General features: G+C 43.6%; 1 protein-coding gene across 1 annotated transcript in view; it reads left to right on the forward strand.

Moving 5' to 3' along the window:
- The window catches only part of UBE2F (ubiquitin conjugating enzyme E2 F (putative)), an 87257-nt gene extending 76014 nt beyond the window's left edge, over nt 1-11243 (forward strand). The window contains exon 10 of the mRNA XM_033010769.2: nt 10749-11243. Within this exon, the coding sequence (XP_032866660.1) occupies nt 10749-10799 (51 nt within the window). The 3' untranslated portion in view covers nt 10800-11243. The remainder of the gene's footprint in view (nt 1-10748) is intronic.
- Nucleotides 11244-13913: the final 2670 nt, after the last annotated feature.

Genomic DNA, 13913 nt, shown 5'->3' on the forward strand with positions numbered 1-13913 from the left:
TACACCCACAAAGTGTATCTGTGGAATTGAAGTATATATGCACCGTTGGCCAGACAAGCCTGTCATCTCTTGTGTAAGCAAACTTTTTTTTCCCATCTCTGTAATGATTCCCAAAGTACTCGTAGCTGATCCAGAACTTGCAGCCTCGCTTCCCTGACGTTCGCTGCCGCCGCTCAGACGTCAGCTGCTCCACGCACCGATTCGATTTCGTGCTGTTGACGGGGATGTGCGCGTGTCGCTGTGGCTCCCGAAGATGTCAGCAGGGCACTGACAGACAGTCGATGTGTGTATCGGCGCTAGAGCCCCAGCACCTTCGTGGTCCTGAAATTCTCTTCAGGTGTTTCGTTTCAGAGCACGCGTCTCCAGCCAGTGCAAGTGCCCGTGGGTGCCACATTTACAGTTTAGGAATCGGTAAGCAGCAGAAGGAGCTTCTCAAGGGAAGAACTTGATCTGCTGTGTTAGAAGCTAGCCTTAGCTTTTCAAGCTTTTACCACACTGGAAAAGAATTTATCCCCAAAAGGCTTTGAAATTTAATGTGGTTTTTTTTGGAAGCTGTTTAATTTTTGTTGTGAGGTTTTTATTGCTCTTTGATTACATCTTAACTGTCTTATTAAGAACAACAACAGTACTGTGCCAGTGCAAAACCATCTTTTCATAAGAATTCTCCCTGTGAGTCATTACATTTATTTATCCCCGTATTTATCACAGTAAATCCTTCACTTCCTCTGCATGCCCAGCCACCTTGTTTGGTGTTTCCTGTTCTCACTGAAATTGTGACAGCCACAGTAGAATACATACTTGTTTTTTCTGCAATATTCCTGCATTTAGAGAACTGCACTGGGGTTTTTCTTGGATTGCCTCCCCCATTTTATGTTCCCTGTCCGTGTTACAGCCTTTGAAGCCTTTTCCGTGTGAGCATAAAGTACCTTAAATGGCATGTGCAAATGAGCAACAGCACAGCTGCTAATTGTGCTAACAGATGTAAATAGGAAAAACATTACTTTCCTAATGCTAAAAGTATTTATAGAAACCATTATCCATCTTTCATAACACTTTGATTATGGATGGAGCCTCTTTCAGGTTCAGCAGAGTTGATTAAGCTTTTGCAGATGGTTTGACTTGCTGAGGTAATGATAGAAATGTGGAAGAAATGCACATGTTTTAAAGCTTTTGTTTTACGTGCTTTAGGCAAATAAGGGGCTTAAACGGAAAGCTTTTGCTTTACATTCTTTAGAAAAACGCATGGCTTTAAAGCGGAACATACAGGTGGCCTGTTGAATGCAAACAACCAGTCTGACCTCTTTGAGCTGAGTTCCCCACGTGCCTGGTCAGGTTTGTTTGAACATTGTTTGACTTGAGTAGAGTATGACTTGCAAAAACCCTCTTGCCAGACCCAGGCAGCTCCCATTTCCTCTGCGCTTGTAATTTATCCATTAAGCTCTCAGATCCCGAGGACGTATCCTCCCTAGGGAATGAGTGGCATCCTCATGGGTGGAAGTGTTTGCAGCACAGAGGAGGTGAACATCAGCCGTAATTGGGATGATTCAGGTAATTTTCTTGAAGGGTGCTCTCTATAACCCTTCCCAATGACTGGATCGACAAGACGGTCGGTGTGCCTGGCGCCAGCCTCGGCCCGACCCCAGGAGCGCTGGAGGAGCGGGAGCACAAGGGCCTGACATCAGGCACTGAGTGACCAGGCAACCTCCGTGCTCCCTGGTTTAGCTCCCGGGAGGTTTTCTTTGATTTCAGCAGCCTGGGCGAAATCATAAATGTAACAAGCAGATTGGTCACAGTCGGGGCAAATCGCGAGTCATTTGGCACTGAGACCAAAGGGCTTTCAAAAGTGGCCACCATCTGCCTCCAGCCAAGCTCCTCTGTAAGCCAAAGGGCAGATTTGGCAAGAGTGTCAGGACCTGCATCGCATTTGTTTCAGGGAACAATTTTCGTTGGGAGGCTGCTTTGCCCCCTTCAGCTGGCTCACTTCTCTCCTTTGCACAAAGGGAATTTGGATGTAGTTATCCCTGGCTACCTCGGCAGTTTTCACACCCTGCCTCCTAATCTATAGCCCTTTCCTCTTCCGATAACTTCAGAGAGAGCTTTTTTCCCTTTATCTTTGCTTCACTGGTAAACAACAGAAAGTTTGTGGAAGCATGAGGGAAATGGTTCCTACTTAAGATCTGAGAATCTCAAACAAAGTGGACGTGCTGCTTCACGTTCAGCATGCTAAACGCTTCGCTCTGTCTTTGCAACACATCTTCAACTTCTCCCCAGAGCAGTGTCCTGGCAGGCAGGTCACTACTTTTCGCATCAATTCTGTAACCTACCTGTATGTACAGATACTTTCCACAAAAAGGTTCAAAACTTAGTGATTCTCTTCTTCCCCACAATGCTTTTTTTCCAAATAGTTGCAGTAAAACCAGCAGTGGTGTGGTTTGGGTTTGTGTGGGTTTTTTCCCCTGCAGTAAAAATTCCACCATTTTTTCTCCTTAGGACTTAGCTACCAGAGAGATCTACTAAAGCATTTTCTCACCATTTTGCAAAATCAGAGTTACTTGATGTCTAGAAATAGTGTTTAAAATCTGAAGTAGAGAACATGGGCTGTGAAAATCAATGCAGTTTCGACTGCGCCTGCTAGGCACAGAAGCCTGTGGGAGATACCTATGTATAGGTTTTTCACCCCCCACTCTTCTCTTTCTTCATAGAACTAAAATTTAATTACAGAGCTTGGAGAATTCTTCAGATGGTGTAGAGGTTGAGCTAAATAAAAGAATGACAAGGAAATGATAGCAAGGCAGGAACATGAATTGGAAAAACACCTCATACTTGAGATTTTTTTATTACTCAAAGGTTTCATTCAGCTCCTTTTTAAATGGAAGAAGGTGTGCGTGGGTTGATGGGCGTGAACACTCATTATTTCCTGCAAGATGGAAGAGAAAGAAAAGGTTGCTTAAAAATAATCCATAGGGCTAATGGGTAAAACTACCTGGTTATTATATCTTCCTCCTAAAGCTTTGGCTGGAGCTGAGTAATGTCATGTTCCTGGTGCTCACAAGACCCTTTTACTAGACTGCACTTTAAGTAAAGCCACAAGTAAGGTCCCAACAGAAATTGTTTAGAATTTAACCTTGGTGATAAACTTTTGATTAAAATCGTATTCTGTTAAAATAGTGCATTTTTATTATTACTTCATTGTTTTCTTTGACACAAAGAAGGGGAGGGCAGGAGCAATTGAGCATTTTTGTGTTGTGTTTTTGTTTGGTTTTTTTTTTTTTTTTTTTGTCTCTAATTGAATTTTACAGAACTGTAAATCTAAATGATGTAAAGGTGGATCAGAAAGGATTTGTCACAGTGTCTGGGTGGTTGTAGTTACGATTGAGAGACAGATGCGGTACACTGTGCATTGTCCTGCAGGGACTGGCCAGTGCCTTCAGCCTTGTGAACACGGCCCCCAGAGAGGCAGGAATAGTCTCTGGTCCCTCACATACTTGAGGGCAGGAACTGAGGTCAGTATTGTGAGCAGGAAGAAGAAAAATCTTGCTAAATACTTGTGTGTGAAGTGCTACCAGTAGTTGGGTATATTAAGGTTTATGAGCTAAATCTGCTTGCTTTAGGGTTTTTCTATTGTGTAATTCTTATGTATGGAATTGTTGTTATTGTTGTTATGTTGTTATGTATTGTTTGGAATTTAAAAAAAAAAAAAATTCCTGAGACAAAAGTTTGCATTACAGCTTTTCCAAACTTCTCTGGTAGCTGTAGCAAAGAAGTATTGTGTTTGTTTTGCATAACTGAGCAGATCTTCTTTATCAAATTAAAAGCTTAATAATAAACACTCATTACAAATCAGTGCCATATGAATTGTTGAAAAAACAAAGTCTCCTCTCTTAGAGATCAAATCAGATCAAACCCCAGTTTTCAAAAAGGTACCTAGTTCTTGAGTGCATGCTTCAATCTCTTACGGAGTTTTGGGGTGGCTGTTTTCCTTTTTGCTTCCATAATTGTCTATATATCCTCTCCCAAGTGCTCCTCAAAGATACATAATTTGTTATAAAATACTGCTCTGGCCAGCTACTGGGGTTATGACTTCAGTGTAAAATACTTTGCAGTAACAACTTTTTACAGTCTGCCATATTTTTTTAATCTCATTTCACTGTGTCATGTTTTTAAGACGAGTGGCTCATCAGTGAATTGTTTTAATATTACATCAGTCAGTATTTTTGTTTAATCTGAAGCTAATTAGATAAGAATTTGCTGTTTAATATTTTTTTAATGCAAATCATCGCACATGTCATGCTGTCTGGTGGGAACATACAGCACAAATTAAAATCATGACATCAGTTAAGTTGTTTGATGTCTTTGGCCAGAGTTCCTACTAATATACATATATATATAATCTGTGTGTCTATATATATTTATCTGCTTTAAGGTTATTTGTTAAAACTCCTTTGTATAAACAAAGCTTCTTTGTTTAAGTACAAAAATAGACCCAGGAGAAGTTCAGTGGGATGTATGTTTTAACTTTGTGGCCTGTGCTGTAACCCAGTTTTCAGCTAATAACATTGTGAAATATGTCATAGCTTATATTTCATACTCTTCATCTACGGGTGGATTTTGAATTTCTCTTCAATTGTCTGTCCCCATATGATTTTCATCAAATGAAGTGATGGTCTGGCCAGCATTAACTCACACAGCAGATACTTCCCACAGGGCTACTCACCTATCGCTCTTCTTTCCCTCTCACCTCTCTGCAGCTCAGGGCAAAGATGCTTTGGGTCTGCTCCAAAATTGTGTAAACTTTCCTGATTTAGATGGTTTCTTCTCATACGTGGGCTTGAGAACTGAGCACCTTTGGAGCTGGACATCCACCAAGGTCTTGTTTATCTGGGGTAAGGACTGGGCTAGGACAGGGACATGGCGCTGGGGCAGGGGGACACACTGCAGCCCGGTGCCTGGGAGCTATAGAGGTGCCACGTGGGGCCCTGCGGAGCTGCGTCCGGGCTCCTCTGTACCTCTTAGCATCCAACTGGAAGGGGACCCGCTGTGCTTTTATGGAGTATGCTTATGTTACGAGCTGGACTGGGAGCCCAGGGAGTTGTAAAGGTTCTGTGATCCCATTGGGTTAAATTAAGGTGAAATGACACCAAACGACCGGTTAAAATGTTTTACTTGCTGTAGAGACAACTTAAACTTGGAAAAGGATTGTAAGGAATGGGGTCTCTTATTGATAAATCTATAAGAAAGGAAAGAAAATGAAAGGAAAGGAGAAGAGTCCAGACACCACCCCTCAAAATCAAAAGGAAAGGAAAAGGGAAAGGGAAAGGGAAGGGAAAAGGAAAGAGGAAAGAAAAGAGTCTGGTTACCACCCCTCATTCCAGCATTGTCTTAGGTCCGGAAATCTTGGGTGGTGAGTGCATGAAAAAGAGAGTCCAGAAATCTTGGGTGGTGGGAGCACATGCAGCAAAGTTTTTCTGTAGTCTTTTAAGTTTATCTTATCAGCTGATTAGCATAAAAGACAAAGAGAGGCAGGTATTCTGGGAACTCATTTCCATGAGAGGTGGTCTTGTTCCCTCTTACCACCTTTACTTCTTCCTCAGTTTTTCCTTCTTGGGTAATTGTCCAGCCTTTAGCTTATCATTAGGCATATCTAAAGGATTTAGCACTTCAGCCGGGAAGTGGAGCCCTGCATCTTTCAATACTCTGCCCTTCCCTGGGCAGCATTCCTTAGACTAATCACAAAGGCCACAACTTGCCCTCGGTGCTTCTGTGTCAAGGAATGTTTGAGACATTGATTCTTTCAGTTCCTTACAGCTTAGCTTTAAGATGTTTTCATTTGTTTACATTTTTAGTAGTTTCCTATTCCCAGCTGATCATCGTATACCTTTTTTTTCCTTTAAAAGGTATGGGAAAGTCATTTGCTGAACTGTATATGGTACTTGTGCTGTCCTTCCCGTTTCTGTGCTGTGTGATGGGATGGCCATTGTGCTGAGGGGATACTGGCATTGGCTGAGCTTCCATTTCCCATACTGCCTATGAGGCCAGGGCCTGATTTGGGTCCCTGAATTGTGGCATTCCATTGTGCACAGAGCAGGCCTGTCTCCTGGCCCAGCACCAGGCACAGGCCTCTCTGGTCAGGTCTGTGTGTTCTTCCATCCTAAACGCATCAAGGTGGCAGGTACTGCTCCCAGATAGAAACCCAACCCGAGCTTCGTTCTTCCCTACCACCCAGCACATCTCCAGAGAACCCAAGGGCAGTTTTTCCAGCCTCTCACTCCATCTGTCTTCTGTCTTGAAATCTGTGAAAGAAATACTGTACAATGAGGTTGGTGAAGAGCAAATGGTGATAGTTTAAAATAGGATTCCCCTTTGAAAAGCTCCTCTGAGTGGTATTTCCAGCACTCACTGATGGTGTATCAGGGCTTAATGGCTGGCTGAGTTGTTTCTGATGAAGTTTGATGCATTATACTATCAGTGCTTCTGGTGTAAAATGTCACGGTAACAGGCAACCTTCTCCCCCTTCATGAGTCTTTGGCTTGACAATTCTGATGACACGGGAAACTGCTTCAGTGTAGAGGCAGGCACATGAACTGGTGGGGGGATTTCCAGCAGCAAGCCACCTGGCCCTTCTCCTCAGCATCAAAACCATGGGACATGATATGCTTTTTCTCATCAGTGTCTCTCTTGGTGTTAAAGGATGGTTGGGAGTCAGGGCAGACATGCCGTCTCGGAGCTGTGTACAGTTCCTTGGAGTCACTGACAGAAAGAATTGGAGATAGAAACTCTATTCAAGTGGGTAGACTTTGGGTTTTTTTTAAAAAAAAAAAATCATGTGTTTTGCACAACCTGCCGTCTAACCCACCTTTCTGTCGGTCCTGATGCATAGCATCTGTCCTCGGTGGGAAGTTGAGAGGGTAAAATGCACTGCTGTGCATCCCAGAGAGCAGCAGGGCAGGTACGTCCTGCATGGCAACGAGTGCTTCCACACAGCATCCACATGTCCGGTGAACGGCGTGCCTCCAGCTCCGTTCTCCATGAAGTTAATCCCTCTTCTTTCCCTTAGCATTCCCACTAGGATTTTGTATGCATCTCTTTATAATGCAGAATATGCGCTGCTCTGGTTATTTTTTTTTTTTACTTCTGATTATTCAGTACTGCACATAAACAGATGTGCACATAGAAAAGTGCCCCCTGTTAATCAGGAACTGTTAAGCCATATGGCATGTGAAGATGAAGTATTACAGCTATGGGATGAGAACCTCCTGTTCAGCAGCCAGGTTCACATGCAGCGAGTACCGTGTTAATATATTCTTGCCAATGCTGTCAGTTCCTTCATCTGGCGAGTCAGCCTAAGCGACAGTGTGGATTTCTGGAGCCTTCCTTCTTCACTGAGGTCCTGCTTCTGTTAAGTCACTGCCGAGAGCCTGTCTTCCCATTTGAAAAGCTCGTAAAGGTACAGGTGAAAAAGCAGAGGATGCTCTGAGCTGTCTGTACTGCACTGATCCGAGATACTGTAGATGCAGCGAAGGTGCAGTTGGCCCCATCGCATGTCCAGTGGTATTTCTTAGCTTTGGGCCCAATTTAGTGGCCTGTAGTGACCCATCTCTTGGTGAAACACAAGAGCAGGAAATAACATGCAGTCAAGCCCTTGATTAATTCATTCAGTTTCCACTAAATTGGGGATTGCAACTAAGAGTGTTAGTGACCCTGGCTGGTTGCAAAACAAGCAAAAGAACTACTAGGAAGTATCGCTGTTTTGGTTATTCTAAAAAATTGATTGGTATTGCCAAGGTGAGTCTTTTTGCCATCTTGTAGCTAGCGGCCTTTTACTTGGCTCTATACCCCAGTAACATGGTGAGTCCAAAAGGCTTCGTTTATCGGGTAGTGTTGTGACCAACATCCTCTGATGATGTGACCGCCCAAGAACAGGCTGACAGAGGGTGTCAGCGACAGAACAACCATCATAACCAGTAAATGAGAGGTTTCTTCGCATTGTTTGCCATTGTGAGTAATTGTTCTAGTTTGCCTCAACGTAGTCCACAGCGTATCAGCGCTGAAAACAAATTCGGAAGGGCACTTTTGTTTGTGTGATATTTTAACAGACTCACGGTACCTAGAGATTTTTTTTGCAACCTGAAGTCTGGGAACCACTCTAACAGACGTGTTGTTTGTAAGCAGTTACTCAAAAAACACTTTAATGTGATACTTGGTTATTGTAACCATCATCAAAGGATTGAAGTTGCCCGGTATCTGAAATCTTATTTAAAATGAAGACAGTGTTAGCTCTGTAGGATTAGTTTCTTAGCAAGCTTAACATATGGTTGTAAGAGCATGGAAATGGGTGTGCTTGCAGCAGATTTAGAAGTCACTATGCAGAATATTGCCTTTAGCAGGTGCCATATTGTGCCAAAATAGCTGTTCCTTTCTCCTAAGAAGTGCAGGCAGCCCGTCTTGTAGGCCTGTAAGGAGAAAAGGGATTTCTGCAGCCCTGAAGAGTTGATCTCTGTCCTCGCAGGGTTGTTCTCTGCACCTGGGCTCCTACTGCCCGATGCCAAGGTATCAAGCATCTTACAGTGATTTCCTGTAATGGATGCTTGTAATTCATGCTTTTTGCTTTTATTTCTTCCAAACCACAGATCTGTACGGGTGTTTTTTTCCTAAGGCGCATTTATATTTTTGTTTCCATGGCTATGATGGTTTTGGCCTTAAACTGTGTTTTAAACTTCTTTGCGATTCAGAGGACTTTCATATTAGTTCATGGGCATCTCTGTGATGCAATTTATCAGCTGAAAAACGAAATCATGGACAACATTTCTGATGGGTCATAGTTCCTCTTTGATCCTTTGATTTGGGACTTCAACCATGAGATAACCTCTATTCTTTCGCTGGTAGAAAAAGTCAGTGGCAGAAAACCAAACCATCATAAAGGGAGCTGATCAGGAAGTGTTTAAAGCATGATGTTGGGGCCAAGGAAGTAGCGATGCATGACAAGGCTAGCTGTAGCAAAAAGGCTATATTACTGCTTTTTTTCTGGTGTGATGTGATGCCTAGCAGAAATTTAGTAGCAGTGTGTAGCTAGATGTTGATCAAGACATGGGGGAAATCCAAATTTTTTTAAAAAGGGGGAGCACAGAGCTGATGTAGACAAGATAGAAATGGACAAATTTAGGTGAGGGGACAGATTTTTTTAGCTTTGATGATTTATGTTTCCATTCTAAGTATCTTACCATATATTTAAAATTTCAGAATGGGTTACTGCATGCCACTGCAAGGGAAGACAGCTCTCCTCCTCATTTTAAAACAAGCTTCACGGTTAGTTAAAAGCGACTGCTCGCCGCTCTTCAGAACTTCTTAGCGGTATTAGTACAAAGTCATGGTGAATATTGCAGCGCTCATCTTCTGTCTATTGTTAATTAAAAAGTAAAAAAGACCCGGCATTAAAGTCCTTGAACAATGAACAGTCATTATTTGCAGCGGGCATTAAGCTCATGAGCTGCTGCTGTGCCTGCAGACTTCATTTTATTTAGCTCTGTGCTGAGTGGATTGTGCCAGAACACTCAGTGTGCATTTGAAGGGCATCCTTTTCTCTATTGGCAAACTGGAACTGATAAGTTACGTTGTTTAAAGCAAGACCATGCCTTGCTGCCATCCCTCAGGTCATGGCGTTGAGACTTGGTGCCCTTCCTAGCAAGTGCAGAGCCTTGGCTTGGTGGGCAGAGGGTTTCAGTGCTCCTGTGGCCCCTGCTCTGCAGGCACCTCCGCTGCACCAGGACACTGCGTTCAAACCCGCTTCATCTGTCATGTGTGTTGGTTTTTTATATTCTAGCCAGCACACAAAAACTGGAGATCAAGCAAGGAGCACTTTGCTGCGAACCCCCCACTTGAATCTGGAGCATGGGCCACTTGGTGTGTTTGTGTTCAACATATTTAATAACAGGCTGTAAGTGCACGAGGTGAGGTTCAGACTCAGAATGACATTACGGGAATGTAGCATCTGTCTGACATCCCGGCTTGGGCAAGTATCAAATGAGAAAAGTATGTCAGAATTCCTCTTGCTCAGCATCTCTGTGCTTTATAAACTACCAGAAATGTGTGCTTTTCCGTAGGTGCAGAGGTTATATAATAGTCCCATGGGTTTTCTGTGGAGGGCTACAGGTGTAAGCGTGTTCCCTCTAAACCAGTTTAACAAATGAGTGACTTGGATGATGAATTTTTAATTCTCTAGGCTATATATAATAAATGACAATTAAAAAAAAAAAAAAAAAAAAACAAAAAAAAAAACAAAGGGCAGTGATTGATTATGCGCTTAGTTATGTGCCAGCTGCAATATTGTGCAGTTACCAGGGAGAGGCCAGAGTGAGTATTTGGGACGGAGCTGCCTGCAGGTGCACAGCTTTTGTAACAGTCCCTGCAGTAGCTCTGCCTCTTCTGTCACAGCCAGATCTCTGCTGTGCCGCTGGCTGGCACCCGGCCTCGGCCCCGGCGACCCGTCAGGCACAGTCTGTCCGCACCTACGTTGATAGCTGGTGCTGGCAAATTCTTTGTTCAGTTCAGTCACCAGAGGAGGTCCGCGGCGGAGCACGGGCATCTGCAGGGACTCGAGCGGTCGCCTCAGTTCTCCTACACCGCATGGGCAACGTGTGCCTGGCGGAAATACCACCCTACCACTGCTGCTGTGGGCATCCGCCGCCGCTGTCGTCCTATGTGAGTCCCTTCTCTGACGTGCTTGGAGTAATTCTGACTGTGCTTTCCTCTAGGAGGACTTTCGGAATAAAGTTGAAGATTACATTAAGCGCTATGCGAGATGATGAAGGGAGATGGATGGCAGGACCATGGCTTCCGCACTAGAGTTGTCCTTAACTTCAACAACAACAACGAAACCAGCCCGGATTGTACTAGTCCTGTGTCCATGTTGTACTGAAGAAGAAAACTAACTTCATAACTTGTCCATGTTAAAAGGAGAGTTCAGCATAAATACAGCAAGAAATTGTTTATGTTGGTTGAAAAAGTTGTTTGCTTACTTTTAAAAATGTTTACTCTTCTGAACTGTACTGTATATCCTGTTGATGAGATATGCTTGAGAAGTTAAAAGAAATCACTATGAAAATTGTAATTACACTTTTTTTTTAACTCTTGCTTAGTTTGGAGGGGGAAGGAAAAAAAAAAAAAAAACAACAAACAAACAAACAGAAAAGGTGGCGTGTTTTTGGAACACTTCAAGTTGGCAATAAAATGGTCTCCTGTGAACCAAATCACAATACTGTTGCCTTTGATGAGCAGAAACAATACAAGCTTTTTCCAAGAGTCATTCAGCTAAGGCTTGCCAGAATGCAAGTGCTAAATGAAAGTCTACGTCTGCTATTGAATTTCTTGATAATGTTTCATGTAAGCACGTTTCTGTCACACATTTGGAGTTTTTACACTATTATTTTCAGCTCCTGTTTGGGCTACAGTATTTTTTTGTTTCTATTTGTTGTGTGAAGTAGTTAAAAGAAATACAGGCTAACCCGTAACTTAAGTAAATATGTAGTATTAGTAAAACTACATATATATATATAAAATATATATATATATTATATATTTCTGTGAAAATTTAATGAAAGGGAGATTTTTTTTTTTTTTTAAGAAATCCGCCTTTGGCTTTCCAATCTGGATGTGGTGAGGAAGCGTCAGATGCTGTTCGATCTGATGAAGGTAAATTCAAGCACCGTTACCTGGAGAACACCTTAATTGTGTTCTTCAAACTTCTGCACTGAAAGGGAATGTCTAATGACACAGCTGAGCATAACACCGCACCGCACCCTCTTTTAAACACCCGTGCGCGCCCGGCTTTTTTGGTAATTTGCAAGGATATGATGCTGTAATTGCCTTTTCTGTAAGTAGCTTTATATCAAACACACGGTATGTGTAAGCAGAGATCCTGCAGAAGAGAGTAGTGTGTGCCTCAGGAATCACTTCGGAGTAAATGCCGTGCGGAGGCTGCTGCCTGCCGTGTGCCAGAGCTCCCCGCTGACCCCGGGCGGTGCCCGGGGCAGCCCAAATGCATTTCACTCGTGGGATCACGCAGAGGAGGTGCCGTGGAACTGATTCAAGCTTTTATAAATAGATAAATCATAGAAATAAATGTTCGTGTGGTTTCATACTGAGCAAGCGTATGTGTAGCGCTCGGGTGTTGACTGTTGGTTTTTTATCCCCCCCAAATGATTACGCTTTCATTCTTTCCTACTGCAGACACTGAGGGGAAGCAAAATCGTCTCCAGCTCTAGCGTGGCAGAGCTGGGTTGCAAATTTTAAGCGTGGTGCAGCCTTGCTAAGCTTTCCCTGTGCCTTTTCCCTTACAGCTTCACAAGCTCCCGTAGACCTTACTGGAGGTCTAGGAAAGCAGGGAAATGAAATGCAGGAGAGCCTTATCCTGAGCTTCATCCTCGGATAATATTGCCGCTGTGTCTAAAATGAAACACGGATCAGCATGTTATTTTAAGCAGGCAACTGCGGTGAGAGATCTTTGCTGCCAAAATAGTAATGTCAGGGAAGGTAAGGAATAAAAGACAAAAATAGAAAATGTTGGCAAATACATCCAGTTTTTGCTTGCTGAATCGGAAGGGTTTTAATTTTTGAGCAAAAAAATGCTGAACCAGTTTGCTGTAACCAAGACGAGTGCTCTTTGCTGTAGTGGCACCCTGGTACCGTTACCACCTTCCATCCTTCAGCAAAAAAGGTAAAATTCCCTGTTTTCTTGAGCAGTCACCCACGCCTCCCGATACAGTCGTGCTGCATAATCCCTTCACTGTGTTTCTGTTACCTAGAGGAGATGAGCAGAATATTGAAGTTTGGATACTATTAAATACTGTACAAGAAGGCCTGAGCATGGGTGTCTTTCCATCCAGAATACACAGGGCGGGGGAAAAATACTGCCCCTCATCCTACAAGAGTCCATCGGCTCACAGTCCAGAAAAATAAACTGAATTATTTTTTCCTGAACATGAGGAGCTGGGGTTTTTATATATATATATATATATATATACTTTTATTTTTTTGTAAATATTTATTTATGTGTATATTAGTGTAGATGCAACTAATCTATCTTCCAGCCACCCTCGATTTCCGCCTCCTGCCGAAGCACCAAGCTGGGGTGTCCCTGAGGTCACGGTTCACTGCACGTGGCCAAAATACTCCTACAGAAATCTCCTGGGGAGCTCTCCTCTGCGATGGCAGGAGCCAAACTAGCCTAAACATCCCCAAAGTGTCGCCTTCCCTTGCAGCCGGGCAGTGGATGGAGGCTCATCATCAAATAGCTGCAGGAATTGGCTTTTGCAACTTCTGTGCCAATTTTGCAACAACCTCCTGCTTTTTTCTTTTGGGTTTTTTAATATTATTCATTTATTTTTATCCTAGGCTCTTAACCATCTTCCAGAAAGCCTCCTGAAGCTCTTCCTGGCTGCAGGGACTGCAGTCTCGGCACTTCCCATCAAATAACGCTGACTTTTTTTTTTTCAATTAACTGTTCAACTGCTCCTGAAGAAAAGCCCTAAATAACAAATGGCAAAAAAAAACCCCAACACATGCAGCAGTGTCCTGGAAGAGGAGTCGTGCCCAGGCAGGCCGGGGTGGGCCAGGCAGATGGCTGGGCATCCCACAGCCCGGCACATGCAATTTTGGGGGTTTTTATTTTTATTTTTTTTTATTGGGAAACATAAGGGCCAGGGGGAACTGGGTCTCCCCAGCGGCCCCCTTCCTGAGCCAGCAAAGGCACTGAAGGGGCTCTAGAGCAGTCCTGAGACCACCAAGGTCTGGCTCACCACCCACCCCTGGGACCCCCAGTGCCACCCCAAAGGGTGCTCATGGGATGGGGCTCAACACTTTGGGGGGGGTCTCAAGGATCACGGAGGCTCCTTCAGGGCAGCGAGGAGTTGGGGGCCCAT

This window comes from Tyto alba, unplaced genomic scaffold (assembly GCF_018691265.1).
Source record: "Tyto alba isolate M040663 unplaced genomic scaffold, T.alba_DEE_v4.0 Super-Scaffold_7, whole genome shotgun sequence".
NCBI classification, from domain to species: domain Eukaryota; kingdom Metazoa; phylum Chordata; class Aves; order Strigiformes; family Tytonidae; genus Tyto; species Tyto alba.